This window comes from Polypterus senegalus, chromosome 14, assembly GCF_016835505.1.
Source record: "Polypterus senegalus isolate Bchr_013 chromosome 14, ASM1683550v1, whole genome shotgun sequence".
Classification (NCBI taxonomy): domain Eukaryota; kingdom Metazoa; phylum Chordata; class Cladistia; order Polypteriformes; family Polypteridae; genus Polypterus; species Polypterus senegalus.
Window position 1 is genome coordinate 67,026,634 of NC_053167.1, and position 13,171 is coordinate 67,039,804.

The 13,171-nt window shown below is 39.3% G+C and overlaps 1 protein-coding gene across 1 annotated transcript in view; it reads right to left on the reverse strand.

The window, feature by feature from the left end:
* Positions 1-7,378, reverse strand: part of hyi (hydroxypyruvate isomerase) — a 43,960-nt gene extending 36,582 nt beyond the window's left edge. Inside the window, exons 1-2 of the mRNA XM_039735623.1 lie at positions 6,895-7,378; positions 5,411-5,522 (exon numbers count right to left, since the gene is read on the reverse strand). Of these exons, the coding sequence (XP_039591557.1) occupies positions 5,411-5,522; positions 6,895-7,093 (311 nt within the window). The 5' untranslated portion in view covers positions 7,094-7,378. The remainder of the gene's footprint in view (positions 1-5,410; positions 5,523-6,894) is intronic.
* Positions 7,379-13,171: the final 5,793 nt, after the last annotated feature.

Genomic DNA, 13,171 nt, shown 5'->3' on the forward strand with positions numbered 1-13,171 from the left:
TTAAGTAGTTGAGGATAAATATTATCTGGCCCTGGTAATTTTTTTCAATTTTAGCCCAAGCCATCTTTTTCTACCTAAATTTTCACATCACTAAGTACCTCCTCAATAGTCTTTGTTACTTATGGGAGGTTACTGACTTCGTCATAAGCGAAGTCTGGAGGAGGAAGATGGTTGGTTTAATCTTTTGTGCGTTGTCATTTATCCCTTGTATGTTGTTCCACTTCTGGCTTCCCACTGTTCTATTTATTTTTGTAAATAAATATCTTCTGTTTATTACTCTAATATTTCTCTCCAAAACCACATACAGACTTAGGTGGTTTGGGCATTTGGAATGGAAGGCAAAGGATGAGTGAATGAAGAGGTACACCCAAATGGAGGTGGAGAGAAAGAACAAGATCTGATTAAAGTTGCTTTTTGATGATATGAAAAGTGTAGGTTTCATTCCCAAACAGTGCCCACCACCACAGAGAGCAGAGGAAATTGGGAATGGTTTGGGGGGCAACTTGCTAACCAAAGTAAACCCAGGAAAACCAGAGATAATTTTAAAGTTCTTTTAATTTTGAACTATGTAACCTAATTCAAGGTCATAGGGGCCCCTATCTTATGCCAGCATTCCAAGATGGAATGTCTGTAAATGGTCTATTTATAAGACAGCATTGTAGCTCATAGCTATAATACAATAGTACAAAATAAGAAGGCATGACTAGAATTTTTCAGTGCCACCTTTGGGATGTAACAGCAGTTTAAAATAATACTAAAAATGGATCTACTGTAATGCTATAGCTTTGAAGAACAAAATTGCTGCACTAAATCTGAGGGGTAAAGGCATTTCTCACTTTTTAAAAGTATGGTAAGTATATGATTTTAAGTAAAACAAACATTTGACATGCAGGCAAGAAAAACTCCTTACTAGGTATTGAAAAGTTTAAATGTGAATGTATTTTAAATGTTCAGTAATGGCCTGCAGTGTAGTGATTAATGACATATTCCTGACACAAATAATACATAATAAGTAAAGCTGCAATTCTATTTTCAGTATTGAATATTACAACTGCAGCCCAGGGTGAGATGTTGAGATGGCAGCTTCATTTCTTCTAAGAGCACAACTATAATTACTAAAGGGAGCTCGGCATCCAGGGGAGAGTCGGAAAAAGTGCCAGAGAGCTCACTGTGCAGAAGACATTAGTGAGACATGCTGTTGCTATAGATTTTGAGTCACACTGAGGTGTCACATTCCAAACAGTCAATTTTACAGTTTGAACTCAGCATAATAAAAAGGGGAAGTCACCTACATCATGATAGTGCATCTGTTCTAATGGCAAAAAAGCATTCTGACTTTATTAATTTAAACATTTATAATGTAAAAAAATTCAACAATTTTATTCTCTGCAGTAGTAGGCTTACACAGAGCATTCTGGTTAAAGATGAACTATGAACTACACATTAATATGTGGCCAGCATAGTAATGAGTAGTTAGCACTGCGGCCTCAAACTCCTGTGTACTGATCCTACCATTGTCCATAAGGAGTCTGTGCAGTTTTTGCACCTGTGGGAGCTTGCTTTGTGTATTCTGATTTTCTTCCCACATCTCAAACACAAGCATAGTAGATTAAGTGACCCTATATGAATGAATGAGTGTGAGTTTGAGTAAATGTACACTGTGGTGAATTTGCTCAACATTCACAGCTAGTTTCTGCCTTGTACCCAGTACTACCAGGAACTGGTCCAGCCCCTGAGATTCTGAAATGGGTCATGGCGGATTGATAATCAGTTAATGAATAAACCAAAAACTGCATGTGTGCATGTTTCCCTAAAATGGCATAGAGTATAGCCCAAATGTGTTATATTGAGTAAGTATAGCATATAAAACCACACAAAGTAAGCAGTACAATATACCTGTAAATGATGATAAGCTACTGGAACTCTGAACATCCATTATCCACCACTTATCCGAGGTTGGGTCGCGGGGGCAACAGCCTAAGCAGGGAAGCCCAGACCTCTCTCTCCCCAGCCACCTCCTCCAGCTCCTTTGGAAGGACCCCGAGGCGCTCCCAGGCCAGCTGGGAGATATAATCCCTCCAGCGTGTCCTGGGTCTGCCCCATGGCCTTCTCTCAGTGGGGCATGCTTGAAACACCCCCCCAGGGAGGCGTCCAGGGGGCATCCTAACCAGATGCCCGAACCACCTCAACTGACTCCTCTCAATGCGGAGGAGCAGCAACTCTACTCCGAGTCTCTCCCAGATAACTGAACTCTTCACCCTATTTCTAAGAGAAAGTCCAGCCACCTTACATAGAAAACTCATTTTGGCTGCTTGTATCCGTGATCTTGATCTTTCAGTCACTACCCAAAGCTTGTGTCCATAGGTGAGGGTAGGAATGTAGATCGACTGGTAAATCGACAGCCTCGCCTTTTGGCTCAGCTCTCTCTTCACCACGATGGACCGTTGCAGAGCCAGCATTACTATGGATGCCGCACCAATCCGTCTCTCAACCTCCTGCTCCATTCATTAATCACTCATGAACAAGTCCCTGAGATGCTTTAACTCCTCCACTTGAGGTAGTAATGTGTTCCCAACCCAGAGAGAGAATTCAACCCTTTTCCAGCTGAGAACCATGGCTTCGGATTTAGAGGTGCTGACTCTCATCCCCACCGTTTCACACTCGGCTGCAAACCACTCCAGTGAGAGCTGGAGGTCACTGTCCAATGAAGCCAACAGAACCACGTCATCCGCAAATAGCAGAGACGAGATTCTGAGTCACCGAACCAGACCCCCTCTGTTCCTTGGCTGCGCCTAGATATTCTGTCCATATAACTTATGAACAGAATCGGTGACAAAGGGCAGCCCTGGCGGAGTCCAACCTCAACAGGAAACATGTCCGACTTATTACCGGCAATGTGGACCAAGCTCCTGCTCCTCCTGTACAGGGACTGAATGGCTCATAACAACGAGCCATGTACCCCATACTCTTGGAGCACACCCCACAGGATGCTTTGAGGGACACGGACGAATGCCTTCTCCAAATCCACAAAGCACATGTGGACTGGTTGGGCAAACTCCCATGCCCCCTCCAGGATCCTGGCCAGGGTGTAGAGCTGGTCCAGTGTTCCACGGCCAGGATGGAATCAGCATTGTCCCTCTTGAATCCGAGATTCAACCATCGACCAAATAGACCTTACCAGGGAGGCTGAGGAGTGTGATCCCCCTATAGTTGGAGCACATCCTCCTGTCACCCTTCTTAAAAAGGGGGACCACCACTCCGGTTTTCCAATCCAGAGGCACTGCCCCCGATGTCCATGCGATGTTGCAGAGACATGTCAACCAGGATAGCCCCACAACATCCAGAGCCATGAGGAACCCAGGGTGAACCTCATCCACCCCAGGGGCCCCTAAACTCTGAACAAGCATCTGTAAATATTCTATCCTTATGTCACAATGTAAAAGAGTAAGCTACTGGAATTTAAATGAATAATCCTTAAAGCCTATTGCTGCTTGTGGGCATGCGAGACCCCGAACCCTCAGAAACAATTGCACCAACAACTGTCCCAGGTTCAAAAGACTTTTTTTCTTTTCCTTTCACACCTTAACAATAAAGGCTTCTTCTCCATCCACACTACAAGAACATTATATACAATTGTTTCTTCTTTTGCTACTTCTTTTTCTCCTCTACTCCTCCCAGGTGACCTTTCTCTTTCTCCTCTCCCAATTCCAACTCACTTAGGTTATACAGAGTGGTTTCCTTTATGCCTGATACAAGAGTACTGCTGGTCCCACCATATTGTACCCAGGAAACACGTCCGGGTGAGGCAGAACCTCCTTAAAACAAGGAATTCTGCTCTTCGCATCTCACCTTGGCAGCTACAAAGAAACCCAGCAGGGCCACCCATTGGGACTACAACATATAGCCAGGTAGGTGTGCACATGGGAGATTCACCACAGAGAAGCTGCCAATTATAATTTTGGGGGAGCACTTGGCCCCAGGTGGCTGCTTCTGTTCTTACATCTATTATATTTTCATCTTGACCAGGAAAAGAAACATCTACCATCCCAGCCCGGATGCCCATCAATCTTCTGGGAACATCAATTATAAAGCTCTCCCGGCCGGATAAGGAACCAGAATGCCAGCCAATCCATGTCTTCTATAACAAGACAATTTTATTAGCAATTTTTTTATCTTTGTTCTCATCTGAACTAGTGTGGTGCTGAGGTATCACCCGTTGCATGGCTGCACTCGGGTTCCAATCTGGATCCTGAGTTGGTATGTTGTGTGGTGGGTGCGGCAATGAACATCAGTGCATGCTCCTAACCTCCTCCTCCATTGAAACATTAGTTTAAAGATTTGTTTTACCCATCACTTCAAACATTAGGTAAGTAACACATAAAGTTGCCATTTTTGGGTGACATATTCCTTTGATATTCTAAGTTTAAGAGTCATCGACTGTGCATGAATATTATAAATACTGTATGTCCAAGTGTACAATATTTGTGTTAAATAGATTGTTTCTGGGTTGCTGAGAATGACATTACTGTTGCCCTTATATTGTATGTTTCATCTTCATGAGCTTCACCAAATCAGATTCCAATCTAGTAATGTTGTTGATGCAGTAAAGCAAAATGTAGACAGAAGCAACATGAAATTATGATTATCAGCCTGGTAAGTAAGGAGGCTTTGGAATTGGAAGGTGTTGGATAAAGCTCAATGGGAGGTGTAGACGGAAAGGATAAGGAGTTTTCTATGTCATATACATATTGCGATGTACAGGATGAACTGAGAAGGAGCCTGAAGGAGGTACTTTTGTGCAAATAAAATTATTTAATTTGAACCCATGACTGTTTTACAGTAGCTGTGCTGTGTTTGGGGCTTAGTGTCACAATAACTTGTTCCTTTATGCTTTGTCATGTTTTGTATTTTAAACATCTGTGTATCACATTTATCCATCTATTTATAATGTATGTGGTTTATGTTATTGTTACTTATGTTATCTGGATGTGATGTTGTGTTATGTTGTAAGCAGCTCCAAGGACTTCCAAGTTAAATTCCTGTACATGAAGCACATGCAAATAAAACTGATTCTTAGCCAGACAATTAAAAAATTGGAGTATCTTTGACAGTATGTGCACTTGTGTCCCCAGATGACAGATCCTTTACTAATCTGCACTGATATTCTATGTCTTTCAGTATAAATGAGACTGATTTTAAACCATAAAAGAATCACTACAGTTAATATGCTATAATGTATATTTTAAACTTCTATCCTGAGTGCCCAGCCTTTACATTTCCTGTTCTAGCAGGCATTTCTTCAAAGGTTGTTACAGAATTCTATAATATTCAATGTTTCTCATTAGGGAGATGAGAGTGTGGGTCTTACGAAGCACAATATTTTATTGGGACCTACTTGTCTTACCCCTACCTGCTGCAGTTGAGAGCTTTAGCGTATTTCACTGCAAGATCCAAGCCATCTCGAAATTCTTGCTGCCTGCCAGGAACAGCTCCAAGTCCCAGATCTCCATTTTTGGTGTCACCTTTATAAAAGGAAAATATTTCTCAAATGATTTTTTTAAATAATATACAGTAGTCCTTTTTGACTGTGTGTGATCAGTGTCTTCTCAATGATAGCACTTTCTGTGACCAGTCCAGGTTCAAAAAATGACCCTGACATGATCAACTGACCCCAAAATTCAGTTGCCCATCAGTAAATCTTTTTATCATTTTCATCTAACTATACATTTGACCAGAGTGCTAAAAATTAATTAGTGGAACAAAAATCTTAGAAAAACTGAAACAAGTTTTTTCAAAATACCGTCAAATGCAACAAAGAAAGCAATTCTGCTGTCCTGCAGAAGCATAAGTTCACTTGTTGCAAAAAAATATCTCAGTGTTTTTGAACTGGCCGCAAAAAGTGGGAGGCCCAGCATACTAGCTGTAGAGCTGGCACGTACGTATATAACCCCTATCTATTATCCATAGCATCCTTCACAATCAGCAGCAAGAAGATGTGGCAGAGGAAATTTCTTCAGTGGAGGAAGAGGGAGCCAAGATGAGCATTTACAGTGCTGAGATTAAGGAATTGTGCTGTGTATGGGTTACAACACAGGTCATTGTTGAAAAGTGGCACCCTAACACAGCAGTAGTGAATTGAAGCATTAACTCGTTCAATGACAATGTGATGGCCTATTTTTGGTAAATCTAGAAAGTCACCAACACCAGACAACATTGGAAAGGTTACTTCTCCATAGAAATGAGGGAATGTGAACCAAACCCCTTATGATTTAAAACGTTTCAGTAAAACTTAACTGTCTTTAATTTTCCCCACAGATGTTGAGACATGTCATTTGTTACAATGAAACCAAGAACTCAAAAATGAACCTATATTTTACCTTTTCGCCATTATGGAAGAATTGCAATCCTGCATCCTTTTTATTTTTTTACTGTGAACTTTAATAACAGCTAACGACTTAATAATGAACATATTTTGGAGTATAAAGTGTACATTTACCATTTACATTGTTTCCGAACTTTTATGGAAAGGCTAACATATTACTTCCAGGCTGTAGTCATATATTTTGACGTGTGAATGCGTTGGAGTTGAACCAATGGCTACACGTATTCAATTGGCACGTATTTTAAACGAACGACTAAATAAAGTCCACTTTATAATATGTTTTTTTCGGCATACAGTTTATAAACTAAATCTGCCACTAACTAACCTAACTGTATTACTGTTATATAGCTTTAAATCACTAATCTCTATCAATTTTCATACGTCACATTGTTCTTATTTTAAATTAATTTCGCCGAACATATTAAGTCCAGCATACACGCCCGTCACGTGCTTGAGCTTCAACGAGCACCCCAAAAGCGGACTCGTTCTGCGGCAGGCCCCTTGTTTCTCACCCGGCGGTGTGTTGAGGAGCACCACCTCGACTCCCGCTTGTTCTTTCGCTTCCTGCAGTTCACTAACTTCAGTATCGTATGGCCAGGCTGCTTCCACCGCTCGAAAGCCGGCCGCAGCTGCCGCGTGGAGTCGCTGCGTGAAGCTGGGAAGCTCGCAAAACAGCCAAGAAATGTTGGCGCAAAACTTCAGCGGTGCCATAACGGACGACTGATCTGAGACACGGTGACCCCCAGACAAAGGGCCCGTTCCTTTGAATAGACTGTGCGGATTGTAGGTTGGACTTCGCTCAGATTAAGATGACAAACCCTGTTTAAACGGGAAGGAAAGCAAACGTTAAAGTTAAACATCGGCACGTGCTTTTACGCCGCGCATGACAAGTAGGTAGAGATGAGGCAGAGCTTAAAACAGATCAGTGAAAATCACTTTTAACGATTGCACATTGTATGATTATGTTTCTCTATAATTGCTGATCAATAATTAATGTAATCCAAAGGCGCTATTCCTTTTATCGTTATCTATTTTTGCCAGATATTATACATTTAGAGGTCATTGGAAAAATACTGTGAGTATATATAGTTCCATCCATCCATTATCCTAACACAGGGTCACGGGGTCTGCTGGAGCCAGTGTAGGTTTAAAAGAATTGACGTCTTTGACAGCATCAAAGGTTAATTCCTGTCTTCTGCCCATTGCCAGGAGGGTCTCTGCCCAACTGTGGACTAAAGTCGGTTCAGAAAATGACTGGTTAGGTCAGTGATTGAAAAAAAATATTTTGATGAGCATATTTTAAAAAAAGTGAAAAGAAAAATGCAGAATGAAGAAATTGGTCAGACAGGTGTATAGCTGCCTATTTATGTGATGCCATTTTAATCATTTAGTTTAATCCTGAAAGAAACAATAAGCACCAAGCAGAATTCCGCTATCTACATTGCAATGACACAGTATCAAAGTGGCCCTGCTTCTTATGGTACATTAGGCCTCCCTGCCAGTCAGCAGCCCTGTAAACACGCTTTGCCATTATCATAACATTGCAAACCCTGTTAAGCTGATTTTGTCTGTATGCTAGCAGGCTTACAATCCTCTCCATATTGGCACCCATGGTAAAAAGGGTTAAAAAAAAACACCTTTTTGTGAATTACCTGAACATCACACTGAAAAAAAATGAGAGAAGAACTTCAACTGAAGTTTAATCTGAGAAAAAAATAATTACTCATCAAGCAGTAAGGAGATCATAGGTTCGTGTCCCGGGTCCTACCTGCATGGAGAGGGCATTGGGTAGTGAGAAAAGCTATATATTAATGTAAAGAATTATTATTAAAAGAAATAATTCTTTTAGTAAAACTACAAGTGTCACGATTATTGGCATCCCAGCATTTAATACTTTATACAACCTCCCTATGGTAATAAAACAGCTCCTATACTATTTTTTGTGCTGGTTTGGATCATTGTCCTGCTGAGCAATTCAGCGATGATCCACTTTTAGTTTCTTGGCAGAAGCAGAAAGTTTTAAAATCTCTTTGTATTTCATGGAGTCCATGATGCCACATACCCTAAAAAGGTTCATAAGGCCTTTGAAAAAATAATGGGCATTTCAATGAATTTTACTGATTTAGCTCTTTTGAACAACCCAATTAAATTGAATCAGTTCTTCTGGTTCATTTGATTTATTTACAGTCAGACATAAATGGGAAGTCCTGTTCCACTCTGATATGATTTAATAATTTGTTCATTATTTTGATAAATGGTATATGTTTGTGTGTCTATAAATAATATCATTCTTTATTATTTATGTATAATGAATTATATATAATTATTTACTCATCATTATCTGTAAGTATATAATTAATTATATATTTAACATGATAATTCATATGCCATTGTCCTGTTCCCATACACAAAGCATGATAACACATTTAAGATGCACCTGGAACTCAGTGACTCTTTTAGCAGTTCTATAAAATGGAATAACAACACCCAGCCAGATAATTAAGAAGGGACCAAGATGTGTCTCTACAGTCGGTATTTCCACTTAATGACCACTCCGTTTAGCAGACTGTATGTGGCTGGACAGCAGGCAGAGTCTTACATCAAAGGTGAATACAGTTAAGCGTCTCTTTATACCCAAATATTAAGACATTTCTGGGGTAACACTCTCCATGAGCTTAGTGAACCTTTCATATTCACATATACAGTAGCAGCATTACCCAGTCATTTTATGTCAGTTGCACTTGAACATAACAGTCCCAGTGAAGGAGGGTGTGAGTTCCAAAATAAATAAATTGTATAATTAATGATCTATAGTGGGCACTGGAAGATAAATGACTGTGCCTGCATGGCACGACAAAAAATAATAGCTCTTTACTGTGATTCTCTTCCTTGAGTATACTAACAAAGTAGGCCGCCTCTGTAATTGACATTCATCCTTTATAAAAGTCTCACCTACATGCCAGTGTTTAAATGGTAGTAATGATGTGTTTGATTCTCTAATTAGAAGTTACGAAGAGGGGAGACTGATACAATATTAATTCATTGACCATGAATCAAACACAGGCAAACCTGAATGTATTTAGGACCTTAGCCAGAAAAAAATCAAGTCCTTTACAATCAGAAATGTTTCTTTTAAGTTGTCTCTTTTTTGCAGTTATTGTCATATAATATATAGTAACAAGGCCATAGTGGAACAAAGAATAGGTTTAGCATTTACTGTACTTTTTAAAGGAGTTCACACTTGTAACTGGAAAGCCCTTCTCTGTACCTTTGGACCAAAGAACCACATGTGGTGCCATGCTGCATTTATTTTCCCGTTACCACTGGGCACACATTTTCGGACAGGGCACCAGTCATTTGTATAGCATGTTCATACTCACACTTGAATGATAAGTTAACTGGTCACTCTAAACAGGTCATGTCTTGGGGATGAGGGGAGAAAGTACCTAAAGAAAGAATCATGCAGACAGTTGAATGTGAAAACTTCACAAAGATAGTCCCCGGGGAGCTAAAAAAACATGGCTCTAGAGCAGTGACCATTGTCTTACCAGATCACAGTCTCTCAGAAGTGATATTATGATGGCCCTGCCTCTTGAGGCTCCACCATAGAATACAAGAAGCATAGACACCCTTAAACTGAACTACACAATACATAATTAAACAATATTTATATAATGCAATAATAACAAAAATTACATAAAACAAGAAACAGATGACAAACAATAATTCAAATAAATAGCAAATAAACACAAATAAATAGGCAATATTCCTGGTTGAACCATACCAATTCTCTTATTGTTCTTTGGCAGCCAAACCGATACTTTCCATGGAGATGCCCTCCACCCAGCATAACAATTCATACAAAGAGTAATAGTACATGGCTCAGGTCTTTTCTTTGGTGTGCCCTGAAGTCAATACCAAGCCAAACACTTTCATTCCTTTTTAATCAGACCAGAGTATTTCTTGTTAAGTGATCTAGGTTTGGGCTTTTTGCAAACTCCAGATGGCCATTCTTCGAGATTGCTTTCTATCTGGGGATTATGAGAGGCATAGATTATCCAATATTAGCCAAGGCACCTTTGTGACAATTATGCTTTTGGTCACTTTTCTAAAGATGGCCTTTTTTGAGTGGATTGCCTGTAATGGGAACGGTCTTTCAGGTTTCATTCCTTTTTAAATCCTAGCATGAATTTGCAGTAGTTGTAGCTTTCTACAGCTTCTAATTGCTTAAATCAATTTGATGGACATCATGTCTGTACAAATCTACAGTATAAAGGAGAATTACAAACACTTCCTCATTCTTCACGGATGACTTTCTCCTCTTAAATGTGTAAAGGGCAGGCGTGCTCCTCCTCAAACCATTTCAACCAAGTATAATGGCCACAGGTAGTTTTTATTGAGGTGTGATAGTGAATCTTATTTTAATTTGGAGTGGCACTGCAGTGTAATGGTTAGAGCACTGCTGTCTGGTGTATTCAGCATTCCAAGTTTGAATCCCATTTCCATTCAATGTATACATCGGTTTTCCTTGTACACTCCCTAAAAGTGTGTCTTAGATGAATTGGTGAATTGCACATTGATGTGGTGTAAGTGTGTGAGAGCAAGCTATGCAAGAAAATGATGCACTGTCTAAGGCTGGCCCCCCGAATTGTTCCCTGTGCTCTCGCCCTGCCCCTCACCAAATGTCCCTGAATTGAATTAAGTGGGATTATCGATGAATTAGCTCAATTTAAAGTATCTTAGAAAAGGAGCAGAATGATAACGAAATTAAGGCATTTATATATTTCAGATGCAAGACAATTTCAGAATTGACATTTTTACTCACACTATATGTGGTGCACAATTTGTAACCAAGTATTTTGCAGCCTAACCAATGAATGAATCCAAAGATAAGAAACTAGATAAGAACTTAAGGCCATCTTAGCTATTATTTTAACAAGGAGCCTGAGAGGCTGAATGGTTTCCTGTTGTTTGTCAAATTTGTTATGTTCTTACATTTTTACAAATTAACAGGTTTTGTAGCTTGAACAGACTCTTCACCACTTAACACTCAACAATCTTAATAAGACCCTCCTCTGTTTTTAAACAGCACGTCGACATTGTTGGCTCATCTAAGGTTACATCACATTAAAGAGGCATGGAAACTACCTAACCGATTCACTTTCTGCCTGAGCACCCAACTAGTTCATTCAGCCTTACATTTTATGCCACTGCCCACGCCATGCCAGGATTTTAGCATAAAGCTCTTTTAATCTAAGAAAACAACAAAAAATATAAAAAAGAGTGAATACTTTCTGAAGGGAGATATATAATCAGAGGCACGTTTATCAAAGTGTATAAAACAACAGCAGTCTTTCACAAATTGTTCTTTTTAACACGGAGGCCATACATTTAATAGGGCAGGAATGAAAGTGTTTTTTTCTGCCATAAATCGTGTTTATATGACAGCAATAAAAAACAAACTCTACTAACAACATCTATAATGTGCTTATATTCAGATTCTCGTTGTCTTGTTCATATTACAATGATTCTAGAGTATAAGCATTTTAATTCATAATAGAGCCTTTGATTCATAACAGATTGGATGGGCGGATATTCTGCACACTTAGCAGATAGTATTAGCATAAACCGCATCATCAAGATTGCAATCTGTGGCAGTTTTAATGCAATGTGGAGGTAAATAATGATGCATTTTTAAAAAAAGAAATCAAATCTGATGCAGCCTCATGGTAAAAGAATGTCATCTGCATGCTTTACCCAGGAATAATTGGACTCTTCATTTTCTGAGAAAGCTGAGTGTGACTGGAATAACACCCTCTGAACCAAGTGCTTTGCGAACAGTGCATTTAGGGTGCAAGCCTTCTGCTTTGCATATAAATAGTACTGTAAAAACCTGTGCCATTATTGAAGGCAATCACACTGCAGTAACATATGACTAAGCTCTGGATTAAATGAACACCAAGTGATGTCAAAAAGCAACTACTACTTTAAAAAGATTGCTTTTGGGTTTTGAAGCTACAGCATCAGACATCCACTGCACTGAAATTCATCCCAGCATTTCAGTTCGACTTTCTTGGTACAGCAGAAAGGTAGTGCAGTTTTTCCAAAAGAATATTGGATTTTGGTGTCCTTGGCAAATCAGATGAAGAAAGGCATTAAGTAAGGTGTCTTTATATTTAAAAGACTTGGTTTTATCTGTGTTCTTATTGACAGGGTATTTTATCATATTATCTTACCAAACAAAAAAAGTTTACAACATAATTTTGGGGTGAAAAAAATCCAGGTGTGTAGGGTTAGATGTATTGTTATCTCCTGAGTTAAAATACATACATCTAACAAATTGGGTTTGTGTAGTTTATCACCATACTGCTGTTAGAACCGAATTTAAAACATCCAAGATAGAGAAAATCAGAATGAGGTGTACTTCTTAAAATAGAATTGGTTTTTTACCAAACATGTACAGCTTATTAGTGGAATGGAAATAGTCATTTGAGAACATATTCTTTTAAGAGCTGTCATCCATCTGTTATCCAGCCCACTTACACCAATCCAACAACGCAGTGTCTTCTTAGCCGCTTCTCATCCTTAATATATGTACATTTCCCCCCATTGTTAAACATTTGTATCCAGCAGGGGGCGTTAGCTCCCATGTTGGAATGAGTTATTTTTTAATTGCGGTGTGTTATATAACCCAAAATCTATACAGATATGGTATTAAAAGGCGATACCCCTTCCTTAGTGATACGGCAGTAAGAAATCACATAGGAGAAATAACTTAGCTTTCTTTAG